The 13,197-nt window shown below is 36.0% G+C and overlaps 1 protein-coding gene across 3 annotated transcripts in view; it reads left to right on the forward strand.

The window, feature by feature from the left end:
- Positions 1-675: 675 nt before the first annotated feature.
- ehd3 (EH-domain containing 3) overlaps positions 676-13,197 on the forward strand; it is a 45,291-nt gene continuing 32,769 nt past the window's right edge. For 2 of the 3 annotated variants that reach the window (XR_012395623.1, XM_068215509.2), the window contains exons 1-2: positions 676-1,335; positions 9,382-9,558. Coding sequence is in view for 2 of the 3 variants with exons in the window: in XM_068215509.2 (XP_068071610.1) it covers positions 1,109-1,335; positions 9,382-9,558 (404 nt within the window). In the remaining variant the exon portion in view is untranslated. The remainder of the gene's footprint in view (positions 1,336-9,381; positions 9,559-13,197) is intronic. The other variant, NM_001045004.1, reaches the window with a different exon arrangement.

A 13,197-nucleotide genomic window follows, 5' to 3' on the forward strand; every position in this document is an offset into this window, starting at 1 on the left:
GTCAATGTATATGAAAATGTAGATGCTTTATTTATTTATTTATTTATTTATTTAATTTTATAAGTTTGTTGCTCTACAATGGCTTACCACTAGGTGGACATTTCCAACCACACTTATTAACCTTTGTCAACCTTTATAGAGCTATTGATCAAAACGTCTTATTTTTAAACACATATTTAAATGCAATGCATCATAAAATGTAATGCATGCATAAAAATAACATTCAAAGTATGATTTATGTCCAGTCACTATAATGATGTAAACTCAGATTCCACTTTGGATATGTTATGTTATGTTATGTTATGTTATGTTATGTTATGTTGATAATGTTATGTTTATAAGAATGACATCCTTGTATATTCTTATGCAGTTATCTTTGTAATAATGTAAAAAAAAATCTTGTGGAAAGCATAGTATATTATTATATCATGTTATACAGAAAAGAACATCCCTGGACTGTATTTTATGCATTTATCATTATGTTGATGATGTAAACAAAAACCTCCCTGGAGAAAAAGCAGCAGCAGTACCAGCCATCACCGTCCGCTACAACGGCGCTGCATCCCTGACTGGAGCTCTTGTGTTCTGGGTGGGGCTTTGCCAGTGGGACATTTCCTCTGGTGTCGGGTTTCTCCAGCGCACTGGCATTTAAATCTGCGGCAGTGGGAAGCCTGTGAACGCCTGTCAACGTGACTGAATCTGCTCTGCTGGAGGATTTGCCGCTCGTTTTCTTTTCTCTTTCACAACTGCAACATTTGTCGCGGTCGCTGAATGAGGCATTGTCGAGTGTTGCGGCGCGCGCTTTTATTCCAACAATAGCCTCAATTAAAGGCTGCCGCTCTGGCCATGTTTTGATCGTGAAATATCAGCATTATATTATGTAATAAGTTTCATTTTGTAATTATGATTTAGTCTTTTGTGCATTTTGTGTCGTGAGTGGCCTGCAGACAGGGGAACATTTTCAATGGACATTTAAAATACGTCGACGTCAGAAAAGATCCATTCATTCGAAAACACTACAGTCGGCGAGTTTGTGCGTATTTGTGGAAAAATTGTCCAAGTAAATAAAGAAATATTGTAGAAAGGCTGTATATATTAGAGTTGCATCATGTTCAGCTGGTTGGGTACCGATGACAGGAGGAAGAAAGATCCAGAGGTCTTCCAGACTGTCAGTGAAGGACTCAAGAAGCTCTACAAAACCAAACTGCTTCCTCTTGAGGAACACTACAAATTCCACGAGTTTCACTCACCCGCGCTGGAGGATGCAGATTTTGACAATAAACCCATGGTTCTCCTTGTGGGTCAATATTCTACCGGCAAAACCAGCTTTATAAGGTAAGATATACGTCTTTGCTCCTGTATAACAGGTGCGAATGTCCTGAGAAGTACGTATTAGCATTTTGTTGATGTATTTGAATATTGTTTCCTATACATTTGTTGTCTTTGCTGACTGGTAAGTGACACTGTTAACCAGGTAACATTGTTTTACATACATAAGCATTAAAATAATGAACATAAACGAGCAGTAGACGTGTGTATGAATGTATTGGTTATAGGATTATTTAATTGTATTAATTAAATTACTTGGTGTTTTAAGTAGTATTTATAGTCTCCATGTCTTTATTGATTCATGGCCGTTATAAAATGTCCTGTCATTTACTGTTAACATAAATTTTAAGTTTAAATATAATATATGATTTTTTTTCTTTTCTCAAGCCAGGTAACTTTATAATCACGCATCTTTAAATAAATATTATAAAAAAAGTTATATGTGCGTAAACATTATGAAATAAAGACATAAAAGTGCAGTAAACAATGTGTGTGAATGCATAGGTTATACAGTTTATGTATAAGTTTAATTGTATTAGTTTAAAGCAAATTATATTGTGCTTTAATTAGTATTTGTAAATAGTATTAATAATAGTAGTAGTAGTAGTAATAATATTGTTTTTACTGATTTATGGCCATAATAAAATGTCCTGTCATTTACTGTTAAGTTAAATTTTAAATTTAAATATAAGTAACTTTTTAATCAAGAACCATTAAATAAATACTATGAAGAACTCATAGGCGCCTAAACATTATGAAATGGACACATAAAAGTGCAGTAAAAATGTGTATGAATGTATAGGATATACAGTTTATGTATAAGTTAAATTGTATTAGTTTAAAGCAAATGGTATTATATGTGTTTTAAGTAAGATTTATAAATAATAATAATAAATAATGTCTTAACTGATTCATGGACATCATAAAATCTCTTGTCATTTATCGTTAAGTTTTACATTTAAATATAATATATTAATATGTTTTCTTTTCGCAAGCCAGGTAACTTTATAATCAAGGACCTTTAAATAAATGTTATGAAGAAGTGATATGTGCATACACATTATGAATATGGTCGCTGGTTTGAGCCTCGACTGGATCAGTTGGCATTTCTGTGCGGAGTTTCCATGTTTTTCCCGTGTTCGCTTGAGGTTCCTCGAGATGCTCCGGTTTTCTTCACAGTTCAAAGACATGCGCTATAGGTGAATTGGGTTAGCTAACTTGTCCGTAGTGTATGTATGTGAATGAGAGTGTGGGGATGTTTCCCAGTAATGCGTTGCAGCAGGAATGGCATCTGCTGCGTAAAACATGTGCTGGATAAGTTGCCGGTTCATTCCGCTGTGGCGACCCCAGATTAATAAAGGGACTAAGCCGAAAAGAAAATGAATGAATTCTAACATTGATGACATTTAACAGGAAACATGTAGTGCTTTGTATCAGATTGGATTACGGAGAAGCTTGCAACAAACTTTCAGTCAAATCTGACAATACCCCCCTTTTATGATTTAATACGTGACCTCATTCATTTTTTGTATATGTTTTTGAATTACGGTATCAGTTATACTGTAATTGTAGCAACCAGTTTTACAAGTCGTGAAATTCCCCACAATCGTATAGGATTGTCAATGACACATTTTAGTTAATTTAAGAAGCACATAATAGACAAAAAAAAAACATTTAAACAAAAAACTCCACGACTGGCGATACAGATTTATCCGTCATCTGTTTACACGAGAACTTAATTTCTGTGTCCACTGAATGCAGATCTTGATGTTACATGCTATACAAAGTTCTTAGCATGGTACTATAATTTCAGCTTAGACAGAGCTGGTTTCCTTGTAAACAGAGCTGGCTCCACCTCTGAGATGTGTCTGTATGACACAATCGCTGTCGCTGCTGTGGTGTGAGACTCGTCTGCTGGGGGATTTAGGGCTACTTTGGTCCAAAAGGAAAGGCAACAAACTACTAACAATCACTAGGCAACAAGAGACACTTCCAGTTGCACCAGCATTGCCATAGTAACTTGTCATTAATGGCTTCTAATGTAGAAAACGTTTAGGACTAACCTGAAGTCTAGTTTAAAACATTTATTTTTGTAAGACTTTTTATTCAAGAATTGTGAAATCATTAGTCAAATTGGCAACTTTTTAACTTTTATTTTCATCATGCAACATTTTGACCAGAGCCCACTTTTTATATTCATAAATGGTCAACTTTGTATAATATTATTTAAAATAACATAACATTACGTTAAAAGGCACCTATTTTACCCATTTTTCAAGATTTAAGATAAGTCTTTGGTCTCTCCAGAATGTGTCTAAAGTTTCAGCTCAACACCCATTGGATTATTTATTATACATTTCAGAATGTTGGGATTTTCTGCTCTAAATATTCTGTAGATGTTTTTGTTGCCTGTGCCTTTAATGCTAGTTTGCCATGCTCACTGTTCCTATGTACCTGTCAGAATGTGCCTCAATCTCCACCTTGGCTGCGTCAGATAAACAGCACAGTGACATACATGAAGGAGGCAGATCTCATGTAAAGTTTGTGAGAATTACTACAGTATAGTAGAACTTTACCAATGATTATTTGATGTATTTGTTGTGGAATTAATTCAAGTCTTTTTGCAACAATGAGTCACACAAAATGTCATTACAAAGTTCACGCACACACACACACAGCACTTTTAACTTTGCACAGTGTTTGCTCGGCAAATGTGACGGGATACACATTAATATCCGCTACTGTATGGATATCTGTTATGTTAATGTACAAAATAAACCTGATTTAATGTCCGCAAACTGGGATTGAAGAGTCTTCTATTGTACTGACATTGGCTGTGATGATAAAGAATGTAAAAATCGCTAAATGTAAAATCGCTATGTAACATTTTAAACTTGTAAAACTCATTCTTGATCACATTTGATGACTGATGATCACAGAGAGCTGAACAGAACTTTTAATCCCAGTTGATTTGCACACATCCTGTCTTGTGGATATGATTATACACGTTACTACAGAGACATGTTATACCCGGCTGTCAATCAGTTCGGTGGGCATGGAAACCACACTTCTACGTCATGTTGCGGTTAATCTCAAAATGAGAGGGATTTGGGTCCTGTTTTAACATCAGGACATTCAAAAAACAGACTTATTGTCTTTATATCACCCCAATATGACAGTGGACACACAATACCTACACACAGTTCTGTCCAAACAGCTTACAAAAGATGATTTTCATGATAGGTGCCCTTTAACATAATGCTCATACTGGTCAACTTTGGAGTTAACAAAAAAAGAAAATAAATGTATTCTTTTATTAACCAAAGCTGTTAAATTTAATAAATCATTTGCAATGTTTTAAACCTGCTCACCAAAATATGTCATGCTTTGCACAAAAATATTAAGCTGCAAATCGAATTGGAATTTTGTTTTGAAAAAATTATCAGCATAAATTAAAAATAATTGTACACAAATAAAAAAAAATTAGAAAATAATAATTATTGATTAAGAATATTTTTAAATATTTCGGTATATTAACTTCTGAATTCACTTTTTAAAATAATTTTTCAGTCGTGTGTACTCAAGGTGAGTTTTAAATATGTGCGAGTGTGATATTGTCCAGCGCTGGTAACAAATGAGCCTCTTGATCTTTCGCTCTGGCTTTCTTTCCTCCTTGCATTATTCATAAGGGTCATGAGAGCCTCAGTGGACACGCTGCCTGTTCTGCTGACTGAACACATAACTGTGAATGAAAATAAGCTCAACTTTCTCCACATGTTTTCTAAATGTAACCCCATGAAACACTTCATTATAATGTGTAGGGAAGTTTAACATTGAATCTTTTCAACATGCTCACATTACACATAAGCTCTGCTCTGTTCCACATGCATCACTTTCTTTAAAAAAAAAAACAGTCAAAAAAAAAACAGCTGAATCAGTGTTAGCTATGTTGTTGTGCTCAAACATATTATACTATTTCGATCTGTAGACCTGGATTAGCTGAGTATTTTCACATTTTTCAAATTAAATTTTAAACTTTAATAACAGCATTTAAACTTATTGTGGAAAAACTACTAAATAACTATTACTCCAGTTTTCAGTCTTCACATGATCCTTTAGAAATTATTCTAATTGTTTGCTGCTTAGAAAACATTTCTTATTATCAAATGCTGAGGAACGTTTGTGCTGCTCAATATTTTTGTCAACACGTTATTTTATGCCTACAAAGTTGAGAAGAACACCATTTATTAAAAATGGTAATCCATTTTAATTGTATGCGTTGTAAATGAGCAATTCCAGCCTTATTGATGTGACATTTAGAGTAAAAACTTAAAACATAAATTCACAGCGAATGTGTAACATTGTATTGAAACATCTGTTTATATTTTACAACACCACTAACCACAGAGCTACGGCATAAGAAAAATAGCAGCCTGTAAACAGTTTTTAGATTTTAAATGAGGAAAATAAACATGCGTTATGGATTTGACCAAAAATGTTATCAAGTTTGCAGTAGACAACATATTTTGTAGTAATTCTGTGAATTAAACTGCACAACACAAAATTAATTATGCGAATCAAAAGGATAAGAGTTGGCTCACTATACAACTGAAAAATATTTGTTTTATTTAACATTTTTGCATTCATGAGGAAAACGCTTGGTTATGCATGTGACAGATGTGAAATTGGCACTTGTGTGACTTTGCTACATTAAATATAAATCTTTAAAAACATTGACAGAGACATTTTTGATTATTTTTAAAGTACTGTAAATGCTTATGCAAAAAACACAGAAACGATTTAGCTATTTTAGTGGAAACTTGGCGAGGTTGACATTTGCAAACTTTAGTGTTATCAAAGAGCTTAGAATCACCAAGAGGCGACACTCTAGTGCGATTCGGGAAACAGCCACTAGACGGCGCAGCAGCCATTTTGGAATGAAAATTCCAATAGAACAAAAGCATATTATAAGTCTGTAAAATAAACTATAAAAAGTACTGATGATTGTAATATAGTTAGTGTTATATTGCCATCTTTTAGGTTGCATCTCAGCTTTCAATCCGCTTTTTAAACGAATAAATAAAAAACTGTTGCTGGCCATCGCAACAGTAATAAGATCCAATGGAAAGCCAACCGCTTTCACCCCAAAATGGTGGAATCCGGAGCTGTTGCTGGGCACTGCTGTTGCAATGGAATGTTCTCTTGAATGTCGACTCTTGGTAATTCTAAGCTCTTTGGTATTATTTACTTGACTTTAATTTAGTCACTTTAGTATTTCACAGCACTTAAAATATTGCATTAAAGTAAAGATATTAATACCAATTTCAAACTTTAGAGCAATAGGAATCTATTTTAATGGTCTAGGCGCAAAGTCTGAAGCGCAGAGTGCTAAAGCGTGAAAGGTGGACAAATCCAAGCTTGTTTTTTAATAAAACAAATATAAATATGCATATAAGAAATAATACTATTGATAATAATAACATTATACAAAAGCAATTTGTCATGAATAAACTGAAAAAAAAGCCCCCGATGTGAAGAAAGCATGGAGGTACTGGTTTTTATATTTATAGAAAATAATATTTTTTGTAACATTTCAATCCTTTAATTCTTTTTCATTTGTAGAGAGATTTCTGTATTACTCTACATCCTACATGTTTTAAGCAACACGAGGTGCACAACTAACGCGCTCTGTGCTGGACTTTAGACCTGCTCTCAGCGGGTCTATTGCGCAGTCTATTTTAGTTCCTCGTAATAGCATTGCGCTTTAACACACCTCCTTATTAGACCAGAACTCCTATGGGCGCACATCTGAGCGCAAATGCATTTGCTATTTCAACGGTGTGGTGTAAAATGTCAAAATTACACTTGCATCGAGCTGAAACTAGCAAATAACATTTGCATTGCGCCGGGTGTATGATAGGGCCCATAATGTTTATCATGAGTCGGTGACAGATCAAATTTGTTTTGCTTCTATTTTATTGATTTCATCAGAATGATAGTGTAACAGTAAAAGTGAAGTTATGAACTTCCCCAGTATTAAATCTATTGACCATGGGAAAACATCCCTACCATAAACTATGCCAATGTTTCATTTACACTCTTGTGTTAGTGGTGTAAACAGCAGCTAGTTACTTCTCAGTTGAAGCCAAGTGTCCTGTAGCTACTCAGACTGTCATTTTAACATGCTCTGATATTGCAAACAGTCTCCATGCCTCACATGTCCAGAGCAGGATCTAAATGCTGAGAAGAGTAAACATTACCTTTCAAACTCCCATTCCCCATCAGAGTGTGATCTTAGCAGTGTTCAGAGCAGCAGAAATAATCGGAATCATTAGAATGTATGGGGTCTTAAATGAGGCAACCATTATTGTCATGCAAAAGTTTGAGTGCCCTTTTTTATTTGGTCTGTTTCATCATGGAATTAAATGCATGCTGGGTTCAGAATAGTTTTGTCTGTGTCATGACTGTCACTATGTCATGTTATGCAATTATGACTCTTAGGCTTATGTCGTGGGCAAAAGAAATGTCAGACAAGTCAAAAAACATGTTGTTTCACAGACATTTATCACTTTCTTTCACATTATCTATAGAAAAACAATCAAACTTTGTATTTTAATCCTTTTTTGGAGCAAAATGAATTTTTATCATATGAAAAAAAGATTGACCAGATTTACAGATGACTGAAATGTTATTTGGTATAACAGTGCTTTACGTACCAAACTGTACATGTCAGAGTGAGTAATGCTGTATCTTTGCTACATACATTTTAGGGCTGCATGAAGTAAAAATTACTTAATATCTCTGTTTGCAAAAATTATAATTTTAGACGGACTCAGATGATTCTTTAGAGAAGTGCATCTGCATGGTTTAGGCAGTATAAGGAATATACATATATAATGCGAATAAGCAATATACAAGCATAGATAAATAAAATAAAGAAAAAGATAAAAGATTTAGAGTTTTTCGAGTACAACAATATCAAGTAATTGTATTAAAAAATAAATTAGTCCAATTAATTGTTAGTAAAGTTAGAAACGGTACAATTTCTCATGCCTGAATGCTGTTAAACTCATTGGTCATTGGCATCAAAAACACATGCATGATAAATTATAATACATACTTGTCATTGGAGATTTTGCGAAGTGACTATTGAAAATAAGCAATGCTGAAGTAATATATTGTGCAAAAATCGATAATCATTTTTCAATTATTTGACATTACAACTGAAGTTATTCGAAAGTATACTTGTATTCAACATGCTCTCTGTGTACTGTATATAAAATTAGTTTTAAATGTCATGCTGATATCATATAAAAGGCATCTCAACTTTAACTGTTTGTCATTATATATTCATAGTAAAAGGAATTCAAATAATCATTCATTCATTTTCTTTTCGGCTTAGTCCCTTTATTAATCTGGGGTTGCCACAGTGGAATGAACCGCCAGTTTATCCAGCATATGTTATTCGAAGCGATGCCCTTTTAGCTGCAACCCATCTCTGGGAAACGTCCATACACACTCATTCACAAACATACACTACAGACAATTTAGCTTACCCAATTTACCTATACCACATGTCTTTGGACTATGGGGGACACCGGACGCCAACACAGAGAGGACATGCAAACTCCACACCGAAACGCCAACGGACTCAGCCGAAGCTTGAACCAGTGATCTTCTTGCTGTGAGACGATCGTGCTACCCACTGCGCCACTGTGCAGCCTCAAATAACCAATCGTTCACAAATATTCAAATCAAATCACTTTTATTGTCACATCATCAGCAGCACGTCTGCTATGATGAGTGAAAAGCTTAGGTGCTGCCTCCAGACAGTACAAAATACAGATAGGGCAAATACAACGTCAGTGCAAAATACAGACAATGCAAATACAACGACAGTGCAAAATACAACGATAATGTAAAATTGACAGCGATTTATACAATGAATAGGTGTCCCCATAGTTGTAGGCAGAAGAGTAAACATGACAGATCAGATTTCAAAAAACATCTCAAGTGATATAATCTAAATGTATCTTCTTCTTTTTTTAATAGATATCTTCTGGAACAAGATTTTCCTGGTATGCGGATTGGTCCAGAACCCACGACGGACTCCTTTATAGCAGTGATGCATGGCACCATGGAGGGACTAATACCAGGAAACGCTCTGGTCGTAGATCCCAAAAAACCCTTTCGGAAACTCAACGCCTTTGGCAATGCCTTCCTTAACAGGTAGGATTAAAACAATAATAGAAACCATTTTACATAAATAATAAAAAAAACTGTTTTACATTAGTTCTTGTGTTCATTGAAGTCAACACACTTTGGAGTAACACATTTAGAGCTGAGGTTGCCAAATGTAACATGGTCTTCCAGAGTCACGATGACATCACAGGGGCAACATTCCTCCACTTGATTGAGTTTCCTCATGCTGTCTGATCCACTGACCTCCTGTCTCATTTCAGATAAGATACTATCATCCCATCAAGCTCACCAGTGTATTAAACAGTTATTCACAGTCTGAAAATTACACAAACAAAGTGGCTATATGATGAATGGTCCTTTTTTAAGAGCCAGTGAAGCTGATATGGCTGTAAACTTCAATGCAACAACAAAATAAGCGTCCCTGAGGATGCGATCACATGCATGTGATTATTTTTGCAGGTGGTCTGTGCTGCACGTCGAAGTCTGAGGGTTTGGCAGGCTGTAGTGCTTGTTGTGCAAGTCAGCAGAAACTGTTGGGAAAATTGTCTTTTTAGACTTTTGCAATGACAGAAGTCTGCACACTTTTAAATAGTTATTATGCAATTCTGTCAGAGGAGTAGCAACCGACACTTTAAAGTTCAAACTGAGTCAAATCTGTGAAATCAGACCCAGCGGTTGGAGCAGTGGTTTTAATTTTTAAACTGATGGCAGCAGATTGTTTGTAGTGTTGCTGAATAGGACATTCGGAGATGACCCCCCCCCCAACCCCAACCCTCAGAAAAGTGGGTGAGTCCAGCTTTGTTTAGGTGGGAGTGTTGAGTGGTGAAAGAGGGAAGGGTTTGCTTGAAAATGGGGAGTTTCATTACGTGCACTACAGCTGACTTTCACAGCGGCAACACAAACACAGATGCAGGGGAGATAGACTGTGATTCGGAGAGCAACATTTACAGATCTGTGAGCTGTGTGGAACTGGGGGATTTTCAGTCAATGATACTGTGCAATTAATCGAAGATCAGGTTTTGATTTAGATTTTGGCTTCTAACGATTATGAAAAACCTATAATTGAGGTAAAATGATTATTGCATCATATACAGCCTCTTTCCAGTTATACATATTTGTTGCTCTGCAAAGCTCAGTTTCACAGTAAAATGACTAAAAGCATGTACTGTAATGTAACGTTTGCAGCACGGGATGCACATTATTCATTGATGTACATTTTAATGTTTTTAAAAGCGCGAATGAGATTGCATGCTGTTGTGTGTGCGCTTAGCCTCAAAGACGAGCAAAGCACATGCATTTAATGCCATCTTAGGCCATACTCACACAAGGTACAGTTGCCTCGAACCAGGCCAAAGCACGCTTGTCCCCCCTCCCGTCTCCGACTCACACCACAATTTGGGCCTCGGCACGCTTACGTCATCGCTGCTGCGCTGTTCAGTGAGAAGCGCTCTCTCACTCAGCAGCACAGTGGAGATTTCTCTAGTTATATCGTTTCAGTCGTTTGATATGCAGTGACATGCTGTCAAATATTTCGCCAAACAGTCCTTAGGGATGCGGTGACACACAGTCAGATATTTCGCCGAACAGATCCGACACTTTTGCCGCTCATAAACAATCATAAAGCCCTCGTGCTGCAGGAACGAGGAGGTTTGCGCAGCTGTCGTGCTGTGAGGAGTTCTCGTCTTTAATAAACTACGGCAGTTTGTGTTCACTGAACGGTAAGAATGATTAATAAATCCATATGAAACAGCCCCTTAAAAGTCATGTCTCGCTTTCAGTTTCGGGCTTTGGCGCATTTTGCACTCACAAGCGTACCGCGCCAAAGCCCAAGTGAACCGCGCTCAGGCCCACCTCTTCCAACCGGGCCAGGGCCGGCCAAGTGAACCGTGCTTGAGCCCGATTCAGCGCACTCACACTTCTCAAACGATCCGGGAAACGGGCCTGGGCACGGTACGGACGGCATAGTGTGATTAGGCCCTTAATGTCAGCGCTTTAATGGTCAAATACTGTAGGTGTCAAAACATGTTGTTTAGTAATTATTCACATTAACCCTCATTTGTGTAATAAACAAGTTGAGAATCAAAAGACATGAAAAAGAAACCATAAACGAAACGGTGCTGCTCTTAAAGTGACCGCGTGCAATATTCCTGCAACCGACTGAAGGACTTTTGTAGCTATAATTAAAGTTTTGTCTTACAGTGAAGATGCTTAAAGCACAGTTTGTTTCATATTGTTATTCTATTGTATTTATTTCCCTTTCCTTATTTACAGGGAGGAAAATAAATGAATACAGTTGAAGTCAGAATTTTTAGCCCTCCTGAATTTTTAGCGACCCTTTTCCCCCCATTTTCTGTTTAATGGAAAGTTTTTTTTTTTCAACCCATTTGTAAACATAGTTTTAATAACTCATTTCTAATAACTGATTTCTTTCATATTTGCTATGATGACAGTACATACTATTTACTAGATATTTTTCTAAATACAAGCATTTAGATTAAAGTGTGATTCAAAAGGTGTAATTAGGGTAATTAGGCAAGTCATTTTATAACAGAATTTTTAAAACATTCACAGCAGGGCGAATGCTTTTGACTTTAACAGTAATCGTTTTGAATATTTTTGATTACAATTATGACCAAAATAATCGTGAATGATTTTTCTCATAATCGAGCAGCGCTAGTAACAGTATATTACTGTAAACGTAGTAACTACGTAATTTTGACTAAAGTATGTCTAAAAACTGAAAGAGTACTGCTTATGATACTAACTTTTGCCATCTGGAGAAACCTAAACAACGAACACTGATCATACACTTAACGAATCTGTAGAGACAGGACAATCAACACCAACTTGAATCACGTCTTTTTTTTAAAAAGAAGATGAGTGGCAAATCTGGATTTCACCATTTCCAGATTCGAAAACCTCTCGTAAAAATGCTCCTCACAAACATATTTTTTGTTGCATGTTAGCAGACCACTGTAATCCAACTGCTAGGGTCCAATCGCGAGCTGTGCTCTTATTGCAGAAAAATTAAAACAAACACTTTGTTGCGGCACATTTATAAATGCAACACTGACGACCCATGTCTCCATACAATTCTTCTTCTATTGCTTGTTTGAATCACGGTTTTGCATCACAACGTGGCGTCTCTCTGCCGTCTGAACATTGTAACAGGTAAAAAGAGTCTTTGAAGCCATATCATGAATATTAATTAAGTTGCATCTAGTTCACAATAGAGCGCGCTGATTGGTTTGAACCAAGTCTTTCTCATGAATTAATGAGCAGATATGCTGAAAACACGTCACTTTGTACCGGCCAGTACAGACAGCCAATCTCCACGCTGGAATTTACACAATGATCTGAAATTAAATTACAGACTGAAATGAACATTTCTTTATAAACTGGAAGAACAAAGACTGATTGCACTTTTTAGCTAAATATATGTACAGGGAGAAAGTAAACATGCCCATGGGATATTATTTGTCATGCACCCTTTTCGTCTGCGGGTTTATGTAATTGGAAATACTTGAGACTACTGCCCTGGTTTTCCAGGTGTATTTTTAGATATGTATATCATTTATAAATGCACAAATAGCACAGCTCAGTGTGCACGGTGTAAACTACTACGGAGAATTACACATCAAATAGGTAATGCAAGCAAAGTAACTA

Source organism: Danio rerio, chromosome 20 (genome assembly GCF_049306965.1).
Source record: "Danio rerio strain Tuebingen ecotype United States chromosome 20, GRCz12tu, whole genome shotgun sequence".
NCBI lineage: Eukaryota > Metazoa > Chordata > Actinopteri > Cypriniformes > Danionidae > Danio > Danio rerio.